This window comes from Pinus tabuliformis, chromosome 6 (assembly GCF_031772625.1).
Source record: "Pinus tabuliformis cultivar Carrire ecotype Pingquan chromosome 6, CPIR1, whole genome shotgun sequence".
Taxonomy (NCBI): Eukaryota; Viridiplantae; Streptophyta; class Pinopsida; order Pinales; family Pinaceae; genus Pinus; species Pinus tabuliformis.
This window is the reverse complement of record NC_142292.1, coordinates 1,867,044,437-1,867,055,662: the sequence shown is the minus strand read 5'-3', so window position 1 is coordinate 1,867,055,662 and position 11,226 is coordinate 1,867,044,437. Positions and strand designations below refer to the sequence as shown.

Here is an 11,226-nt window from a genome sequence, read left to right as displayed (position 1 = left end):
ATAATATTATTTCCTTAGAATAATATTTACCTAATGAAGACATGGCGTAGTAACCGCGTTCTACATTTATACGATGGACTAACATGCCAAGTTGCCGCCCAAAAGCTGGAATTTATAACTAATAATGTTTTTGAAAAAATATTGAACTTCAAAAATACGTTTTCCACAATCCCAAAGCCATAATTATAAGTAGGCATTGAAAATTTACAGACGTTACAATCAAAAATAGTCCATGACGGGTAAAATGGTAAATGCCCGTCAAATTCCATCTATAGTTAGGCGATTAGCTACTTACCCGGATAAAGTACAATATTATCATGACTTAATAAGAAGAGCCCTAACACAACTAATCACCAACCAATCACTTAATTTTTTTTTAAATAAATTATTTTTAAACCTAAGTTAACATTACACATCCCATTTTAATTTTTTGGTCAAATTAAAATTTGACTATGTAATTTTCTCCGAAATTTTTCATGAATTATTTTAATAAAATAAATTATTTTTAAACATAAAGTTAACATTACACATCCCATTTTAATATTTTGGTCAAATTAAAACAAATTCCCAGTCAAGGCATCTGCTAATGCATTATATCCTTTCGCGGCAGAATAATAAACGACAAGGGAAATACGCGAGGTCTCTCCCAGATAATAAGTTCAGCTTTCAACTCCTATGAGTTAACCCATAGCCTTCCCAGATTCAGTTAGAGTTGGCACCAAAGGGAACAGGTGAGCTCATCGGAGTCGAACCGGATCTCCTCCTGGCATGCACTCAGCGACCCTATCGGCGGATTGCTATATCTTCTGTGATATTTCTCCGTATAATTGTTAAACAAAGTGAAGTTATTCTGTAGGGTTTCTTCATTTGCATCTTAAATCTATTATTCATGGTTTTGTATTGCCAATGTGTCGAGACTTAGTTCTAAGGACTGTTATATATTTTTCTTGGGATAATACAATACAGTGACTGCTTTGGTCTTTGGTATAATACAAACTTCTGAATCTCATAGGTGCGTGCAATGAGTAAAGGCAAGGCAATTGGCATTGATCTTGGAACAACTTACAGCTGTGTAGCAGTTTGGCAGCATGATAGAGTGGAGGTTATTGTTAATGATCAGGGAAACCGAACCACTCCTTCCATTGTTGCTTTCACTCCCTCTGAGAGATTTGTTGGAGATGCTGCCAAATATCAGATTGCAAATAATCCTCACAACACCGTCTTCGATGCCAAGAGACTTATTGGAAGGCGATTCACTGATTCCTCTGTGCAGAGTGACGTTCAACTATGGCCCTTCACTGTTGTTGCCGGAAACAATGGAAAGCCTATTATCCAAGTTGAATACAAGGGCGAGAGGAGGATGTTCGCAGCCGAAGAGATCTCTTCGATGGTATTAGTAAAAATGAAGATGACAGCCGAAGCATACCTAAACTCTGATGTGAAGAATGCCGTGATCACAGTGCCGGCCTATTTTAGCGATTCTCAGAGGAAGGCTACTAGAGACGCGGCTACCATTGCCGGTCTTAACGCCATGAAAATTATTAATGAACCCACCGCTGCAGCTATAGCTTATGGGTTTGGTAGTGAGGTTTATTCCTCGAATGGAAAGAAGACTGTCTTGATTTTCGACCTTGGTGGAGGTACCTTCGATGTTTCCATTGTTACTGTTGAGGGAGGTAAATTTGAGGTGAAGGCTGTTGCAGGGGACACGCATTTGGGTGGCGAAGATTTTGACAATCGGATGCTCAAACACTGTGTTGAAAATTTCAAGAGAAAATACAAAAAGGAGATGAGCACAAGCGCCAAAGCCCTTCGGAGACTCCGCTCAGAATGCGAAAGGGCAAAAAGAAATTTGTCTTCGGTGGTAGAGACTGTGATTGATATCGATTGTCTCTACGAAGGTCTGGATTTTCACATAAAGATTACGAGAGCCAAGTTTGAAGAGCTCAATACCGATTTCTTCGATAAATGTATGCAAATCCTCAACCAATGCCTGCAAGACGCCGGGATGAGCAAAGAGCAAATTAACGAAGTAGTATTAGTAGGAGGCTCTACTCGCATTCCAAAGGTACAGGAACTCCTCCAAGATTTCTTCCATGGAAAGAAACTTTGCAAAAGCATAAATCCTGATGAAGCTGTTGCATATGGCGCTGCAGTTCAGGCAGCTGTCTTGAATAATGAAGACATCCACTTAGTCCTTCAGGACGTCACACCTTTGAGTCTTGGAATCAAAGTTACAGGGGATGTCATGTCTGTAGTCGTTCCGAGAAATACCCCCATTCCAACTCAAAGGGACGGTTCTTACACTACAGGGCGTGACAACGAAACAGAAATTGATTTCGCGGTGTATGAAGGCGAGAGAGCAATGGTTGCGGACAACAATCTGCTTGGTGAATTTCAGTTGAGTGGAGTTCCGGCAGCCCGTTGTGGAGTGCCAAGCCTTGCAGTTGTCTTTGAAGTGGACGCAGACGGAATTCTGAAGGTGTCAGCCCGGGACAGGGGAAGTGGGGTAAGCAATCGCATTACTATAACGAACGATGGTGGTCGGCTGAGCAAAAAGGAGATCGGGAGAATGATGGATGATGCCGAGAGATTCAGAAGGGAGGATGAAGAGGCAAAGAAGAAGAGTATTGCCAGAGCCAATTTGGAGAATTATGTTTATAACATGAGAAGCAGAGTGGAAGAAGCCCAGATCCAGGGAAAGATGAAGGCCAGAACGGCACAAGATATTGTCCAAATTCTGAATGGTGTAGAGGAATGGCTAGATGAGAACGAGTGCGCACATCTTTACGAGTTGGAAGAAAAATTAGCAGGTTTGACAATGAATTGCGACCTCTGACATTCTAAACAATTTCTTGTTATTGAATTTCCTGCAAATTTAACCTATTAATTTAGAAGGTGGGTAGTATGATATGGTTCCCTTTTTTATAACGCAGTAGAAACGATGTGCCATAGTGAATATGATGTTTTGTCCTTCTCGTCTGCGAACGGGTAGGCAACTTTTTGCCCTTTTATAATTGCAGGCTGTGATCTTTATCCCAATGAAGATGGTTGTGAATGCTAAAACTTAAAACTTTGAGGAATGTTTTTATCCCCTTAAAATGATTTGGAAAGCATTATCTGTTCGGTTAGGCAATGTTTTCCTCTTGTATAATTGGAGGCTGTGTTCTTTATCCAAATGAAAATGGTTGTGAATACTAAAACTTCTTTATCCAAATGAAAATGGTTGTGAATACTAAAACTTCTTTATCCAAATGAAGATGGTTGCGAATGCTAAATCTTAAAACTTTGAGGAATGCTTTTTATCCCTCGAAAATGATTTGGCAACATTATCTGATCGGTTAGGCAATGTTTTGCCCTTTTATAATTGGAGACTTTGTTATTTATCCAATTGAAGATGGTCATGAATGCTAAAACTTAAAACTTTCAGGAATGCTTGTATTCCCTTAAAATGACTTGGGAAACATTATCTGTTCTGAATTTTGAAGTAACAGGGAGTATTGTTAGGTAACTTGAATTTTAAAGTTACAGAGAGTTTTGATTAGGAATTTTAAAGTGAATGGGTGAACAGGTTGTTTAATATTTTACAGAACTGTTTGTTTGTTTGTATGAATGAAATTTTATTTTACATAAATTGATTTTAATTTATTATTTATTATTAAGTTTTTTCTGGAATGTTAATTAAATGTATTTATGCATTTTTATTAATAAACTAAGTATCATCAACTTTCTTTTTGTTATTTGTTGTGCGTAAAATATTATATTAGCTTAAATTTATTTTAATCTATGATTTAATAAAATTTACATACTGTTTGTTCACCTGAGTGAAATTTTATGCTTGTATACAATGATTTTAATCTATGATTTATTATTTAGTCAAATGTGTTTATGTATTTTTATTAATAAACCAAACATTTATCAACTTTTTTGTTGTTGTGAATTTTGATGTATGTGAAATATTATACTAACTTAAATTTATTTCAATTTATGATTTAATATCAAGTATTTTCAGAATATAGTCAATAAGAAATCTCATATAGATCTATTTTATTCAGCATTTACAAAATATTTAGAAGTTAAAAAAGCTAAAACAAAAATAAATGTAAATTTCTACACGCGAGTGTATGTTGGAATGGTCGGGGCTGTTGGTTTACACGCCCCCCAACTGGTATCAATCCTGCGGAGGCTGCGCCAGTAGCATATTTTGGTTCATGGCTATATGTACTATGTACAGTTGTATTATGACATATATAGCTTCTTCAACGGGGCCCCGCCCTCCCTGAAAAATTTCTAAATACTTCACATATATGTAACTAAAATAAATCTATGATATTCTTATTAATCAAAAGACACTTACATGAACATTAACTTAATTATATTCAAAAGTAACATGATAAAAACACTATCCAGTACTTAACCAGAATTCTGATTTAAGTTAATAGATAATAGATAGATTTGTGTGACATGTATAAGCTTGTATGCATGGTTATAAATGTATGAATAAAAAACTATGAGATTCAATTTAGGGATGTTTATAATATTATATTGATGTAGATCAGCGTGGGTATTTGACCGAGAAGATACTAAACTAGCCAAATCCTTAATAATATTGGAAACAACGAGAAACCTCTTAAAATTACCATTTTTACTTATGTAAGTACGCTAGTATCTTATATGTGTGAATAAATCTGAACAGGTAAGAGGATATGTTGCAGGAAACACTCCCCAGCACATTTACCAGTACCTATAAACATATCTCTAATAGAATTCCTTTTTTTTACTGCTCTTGATATCCGTGGTGATGCAATCAGATGTGGAGTTGCCTCCTCTTCCAATCCATGCTCCTCCTCTTCCAATCCAGGCCCTAGTTCTGCTTAATTTTTGTTGATAAGGATGAGGATAAGAATGAGTTGTATTCACATATACAGTGGTACGTGGCTTCAGCTCATGTTTCAGGTATAAAGACTGTCTCATCATGTTATTATTTATAAGAATTAATATCTGGTTTGAAGTCTAAAATGTCATTTATATATATCATTATTTTATTTTTACATGAATACATAAAAATGCACGCACATTCTATTTCCCTCAATATACCCATTCTGGAGAGGGCCACATTTCCCATTTCGAGAACTTTTAGTTGATTTTAAATTTTCTGCAACTTAGTTAAGGGGTCGTTAGCTTTCTTTATTCACATAGCCTTGAAAGTATTTAAAAGTTACATGATTGATAGGTTCATCTCATTTCTCCTCTAAAAACTAGGATAAATTGTATGCTTTTTCTTCGGCCTCGCATAACCAAATGCTTGCTAAATTTCTCTTCATGTTGAAAAGATTAAAATATATGGAGCTTCCTCAAACTCCCTCGGAAGAGAGCATCCAAATCGAGCTCACAAAAGATTCCAAACTCCTTAAGAATCTCTCCAAATCGAGCTCACATTCTTTAGCATCAGAATGGACCATTTTTAATCTAAACAATTTGAGGCTTTTAGGCTACACTGGAAGTATTTATCAATTGGGCATTTTAATCCGCTATCTCCTGTAGTCTCGTAAATGTTTGTGATTGAGAATCACACCTTTTTGTTTATTGATCCGGAGTTATTTCCAATTCTGTTGAACCATTGTGATGCAGAAACCTCAGGTCTGCAGTGACTCTGTTCATCGGAACTACTTGAGTATAGCTTCACACACTGTTTCCAGCATAACAAAACAACCCAAGATTGAATTTCAAGATCTGGGAAAGGATCAGCAACTAACAGGGAAATAGATTGTGCAATACAACAGGGATCAATAGAAAATTTCGCACATAAGATCGGTAGTTCAGAAAGTCAAGATTGAGTACAGAGCTGCTGCAGATTAACTCTCTTAAAATACTCAAAGAAGCCAAGTTACAACAACAAAGACAAAAGTTCTTAACAGAAAATACAAACCAGTAGCTACATTTCCTTCTCTAATCCCGAATGGAAAATTTCCAAATGTAGTTTCACTATATTGGCACAAAAGACCAAACAATGGCTTCGAACGAATAATCAATGCTTGTAAGCATGCTAAGGCTCCTATGGCTCCTATGAGCATACTATTTCTCCCCCTTTCTACTTTACAGTTTCTAGTTTAAATAGAATTAGCAATTACTCCTGAAATTGGAAAAATATGCCTTTATAAGGTTTATGCAGAGTTCAATGTTACATTGCACTTTAAAAAATATTTGATTAGAAGTATGTTGTATATATCTTTTCTTTGGGTGTTGTACACACTTTGCTGCACCTTTTTTCAAATCTGAGCAATATGCACCGTATCATGTGAAAAAGTTTTCGTGTAACAGGAAATAAAGAGTTGGTTGTGAAGAGAAGATCTTGGTAACAACTTCCAAAATATTTTCTCTACTTTCCACTTGTTCATGCTGGTTGTGGTCGCCAGAGATGTATATTACAGAGTGGTTTCTCCAGTTGTGGCTGCTAGAGATGCGAATGACAGAGTGGTTCCTCTAATTGTGGCTGCTAGAGATGCGGATCACAGAATGGTTCCTCCAAGTGTCGATTAGAGATTGATATAGATTGAAAAGAGATTTTATGAACGGATTTTTTCCCTCTTAATTGGTGAAGAGTATTGGCATTGTCATGTGACTTTTAAAAAGAGATGTGGGAAAGATTTATGCAATTGTGCCTATAAGGGTGTTTTTCATTGGATGAGGGTTCTATATCGAAAACTCATACCCATCCTTAAGAGCCTCTACCTTGTGAACCCCAATATCATGAAGCCCATGAGTCCATCCATTAGAAAAGAATCCATCAGGATCAAACTTTTTTTTCATCATAAGAAAACTATTTTAAAATTGACACTAAAGAGTTTTCCACCTTCACTGACCTAAATTGCTTTTACCTTTTTAGATACAATGTAAACCATAATGTTGTGGCCCATTTCTTGAAGAAACAAACATGATGTTTTCAATCACCTTTACTAAAATTTATAATTTCCCATGTGCTCTAGGGCTTATACTCTATCACGCCCAATCGTTTTCTTAAATCGTAGAATTGCCTAGCCAAAGAGAAACAAAGGGAGTACAACATATATCATGTGTATCAAAAGATGGAGAAAAGATATCACACCTTTTATTCAACATGATTTGAAAGTTCTATCTATATGAAAGTTCTATCAAGATACAAAATGAAGGTTTGGAAAATATCAAGATACAAATACTAAAATTTTTAGGAATAGTTTTCTCTAATCTATAGGTTTCTAAGTTAGAAAGGTTTCATTCTCTCCTTCTCCCTCTCCTTGTATTTTCCCTTTCATTTCCATGTTGTTATTGTATTTATTTCCAATCTCCCATATTCTTTTTCTTCTCATGGCCTCCTATAACATCTTCCTCATTACTCTCTAGATAAATTATTATCTCAACGTTTAATTCAATTTATTCAATGCTTTATTTTCTTCATATGACTATCCCAAACCTATTTTGGCATAGTTCACTGATTGAATCCTTGGACCCAAAACCCCCCACTTAGGTGGACATGTACCAACGTCATAGGTTTGATTATCAACAAGCCCCCCTTTACTCCCTACAAGTTTATGTGCTCCTTATCATGCAAGTGTATTATTATGCAACAAACTGGATCCAATCGAAACCATTGTTTATAATCAATATTCAAGATGAATGGAGTGCAATCTGCTGTGTATGTTGCTTATATTTGGTAGGTCAAGTGTTAGAACCCTTGACTAGCTAGAGATACATGGGGTTGAGAAATTCATATTGATAGAGGACATCACTTCCATAGCGAACACAGGCTAGATTTTGGTGATCAATTTAGACACTGATTTGGCATGCGAACTCCATAAATCACTTCTCTCAAACAACACCCAAGACACATTGAATTTGACTAGTTCAAGCTCAATCTTGTTTTCACACACTTGAAAATCATTTTGGCATGGTTAGAACTCAATCAATTGATTGCGCTCAACATATTCTTGGCTTGGATCATCTTTGTGGGGTTGGGAACCAAGATGCAAGAGAATTTGGAGAAACAACAAGAGGTGATCGACGTGGCAAGAAGATGAACCAATGGTTTTTGAATGGATTTGAATAGCTAAGAGGGTTCCAGATGTCAAATCCATATAGTTGCTCCCATTAGAGGATACAAAACAATTAAATGGTTAGAAACATTTGAATGGTCGTCGACCACCTTGATGGATATGGTGGATGTAGTGGTCAGTTCAAAACATAGGCTTCTAGGAGGGAGACTCCTTATGGTGTAATTACATTAATATGACTATCATTAACAAAATTTAGAAAACCAAGCTATATATCATATTCAACATACAAAACATATATCAAAACTTTATACCAACTAAAACTTAGACAATTTACATAATAAGGAACCATTCAAGTCACGAAACAACATCCCTACACAAAACTATACCATCATTGTTATATTATATTAATGAAAACATCATTGTGGAAGGGTACCTAGTGCAACATGTAGTAGTTTCCATGATCCTAAGAAAAGTTACACATCCAACTTTGTCTTTTGCCCATGTCTTTATGGATATTTACCTTAATAAGGGCATTTTATATAAGATTACATTTCAAAAGGGAGGCATCAAATGGTCACAGTAGTAGGATCATGAAAATACAACATCCCAATGACAAGTAGGATACATATATTTGAGCACAAGCTTATCTTAAATAGAAAAAGAACTTCAAAAACCAAAGAAGGATAACGATTTGAGCAACATGTATTGAATGATGAGAAGGAAGTGTATAGAGAAATAACAAAATACTAATTTAGATAAGAACAACAATGGCATCCCTAGCCTCGAGGGTTAGCTCAATTGGTCAAGTTCTCGCCACTAAAGCACCTCACAAATGGGAGGTCACAAGGCCAATTCTCCTCGATGCCCTCGGGGTTAGGCTCTGCTAATAAGCTGGTGGGATGTGATCCTTTTGGGTGGATTTGCCTGAATATTTCCTCGGAAAAAACAATGTCATCCCCAAAATGCATGTTGGCAAAACAAAGTTCTCTACAATTTATTGAAAAGATGATAGGAATCCAATGAGGGTGGTCGTTATAACAATTTGGAAATCGGTTAAACCTAAGTTTTGAGAGAATTGATTGAGTGTTGTGAATTTGGTTAAGTTTTAGTGTTTAACATGCATTTTTAATAGCTTTAAATCTTCAAAATCTTTGGATTGATAACATAGGTATTTCAACACCATCAATTTCTTCATACCAAATGGAAGATATGGAAGTTTTGAGATAATTGGTTGATTGTTCACATATTGGTTGTGAGTATTGTGAATTTGGTTAAGTTTTAGTGTTTAACATGCATTTTTAATAGCTTTAAATCTTTAAAATCATACCAAATGGAAGATATGGAAGTTTTGAGATAATTGGTTGATTGTTCACATATTGGTTGTGAGTATTATGAATTTGGTTAAGTTTTAGTGTTTAGCATGCATTTTTAATAACTTTAAATCGTCAAAATCATTGGATTGATAACATAGATATTTCAACACCATCAATTTCGTCATACCAAATGGAAGATATAAAAATGTACCTTGAAAAAATGTAAAATCCTATAATATTTTGTTAAATATTATTAATTTTGTTTGCTTTCAAGAAATTTCAATTAATTTATGCATGTAGTTTAATATTATAGTTAATGTATGCATGGAGCTTAATATTATTGCTAATATGCATAATAGATCTTTATTTAGGCCGAACCAAATTTCTTTAGCCTTTTCGAATTTCCTATATGTTATCATTAAATTTAAATGAATTATCAAATAAAATGATAAAATGTATAAGCCTATCTTTAAAATTGAGAGATTTGGTACCTCTTTTTTCTTCTGATTTTAAAACTTTTTAAATTGACTTCCACTAGTGGACATGAATTTCACTCCATTTGACTTTTAGTGAGCAAGTGTTAAGATGACATCATATACCACTTCCACTAGTGACTCTTAGTGAGCCAGTAGAGTGTTAGATGACATCATATACCACTTCCACTGGTGATCCTTAGTGAGCTAGTAGCGACTTTTAGTGAGCCAGTGTAAGATGACATCATATAGAACTTCCACTAGTGGACATGGTTTTCACTCCTTGTGACTTTTAGTGAGTCAGTGTTAAGATGACATCATATGCACTTACCTCAAAGGCATGAAGGAATGTACGTAACACTTTGTAGATTTTCCTATAGGTTCACAACTCATGTAATGTACTAAAACACAAGACAAGAATCTACTCTACTCTCAAACATCGGAAACCAATGATCGATGAAAAAAATAATGAGCAAGAGGAAGAACACCAATAACACATAACACAATATTTATCTGGGGAAAGCCACTGCTAAAAACCCCTACTATCTATAATGCATTAATCAGAAGATCCGAGAAGCAAATACAAAGCTTATTCTCACTAGAACAATTCCTGCACAAATATAATCAACTCTCTGCTCACAAGCTAGCTCAAGCCAACACTTAGCCTATTTTGCTACTCTCCAAGCCCTTACTTCCTTGCATTATTCCTAGAGGAATTATCTTCTATTTAATGATGAAATCCTTCTTCCATAACTGCGAATCCAAACTTAGGTCCTTCTCTGATTGCATGCACCATCTGTACAACTCAGAAAATTATACAACTAATAGTACACTGTCCCTACACTCTAATCTCAACTAGGTCTTCCTCTGAACTGGCATGCATGAGTTTCTCATGAGTGAACATTCAGTTAGCTGGAGTAGCACTGAGGATGCACCAGTGCACCAACTCAATACTAGACCTCTACTAGTTCCACCAATAATTAGAACTAGTTTAACTGTCTATAACTCAATAAACTGAGTTATCTAATTACAAGTCAAATAAACTCAATCTCGATCCCTAAAACTTAGGGATCACACTTACAGGACTCCAGATAGACTTCCAACTCGAAATTCCTAAGTTAGCTAAGTCAACTTAACTTAGTTAACTATTACAAGTTGCTATGAGAAAAGAATTACAATTTAATTCAAGGACAAATTAAATTGGAATTTCTAGATGCTATTTTTAACATTTTTTGTTGCTATTTTCAATACTCCTTCTCAACAAAAAAGGACTTCAACTCTATCTCGATTCTGAACCTTTGGAATGTTCTGCATGAAACACTTCTCTTTAGTTTTGTTGCTACAAAAACTCTTGAAACAAAAAAAACATCCAACTTGAATCAGTATGATGCATCTGTCATCAAAGTATTT

General features: G+C 35.3%; 1 protein-coding gene across 2 annotated transcripts; it reads left to right on the top strand.

Moving 5' to 3' along the window:
• Positions 1-611: 611 nt before the first annotated feature.
• LOC149266581 (heat shock cognate 70 kDa protein-like) lies at positions 612-6,689 on the top strand. 2 transcript variants are annotated; one of them, XR_016260168.1, is made up of 3 exons: positions 612-2,813; positions 4,812-4,956; positions 6,322-6,689. XR_016260168.1 is itself a non-coding variant. In XM_089430732.1 (2 exons), exons 1-2 carry the CDS (start codon positions 1,022-1,024, stop codon positions 6,357-6,359), a joined length of 1,830 nt encoding a protein of 609 aa, XP_089286858.1. In that variant the 5' UTR covers positions 612-1,021; the 3' UTR covers positions 6,360-6,685. The 2 variants fall into 2 exon arrangements, 1 of the variants encoding a protein (XP_089286858.1); XM_089430732.1 differs by lacking the exon at positions 4,812-4,956 and having other exon boundaries at positions 6,322-6,685.
• Positions 6,690-11,226: the final 4,537 nt, after the last annotated feature.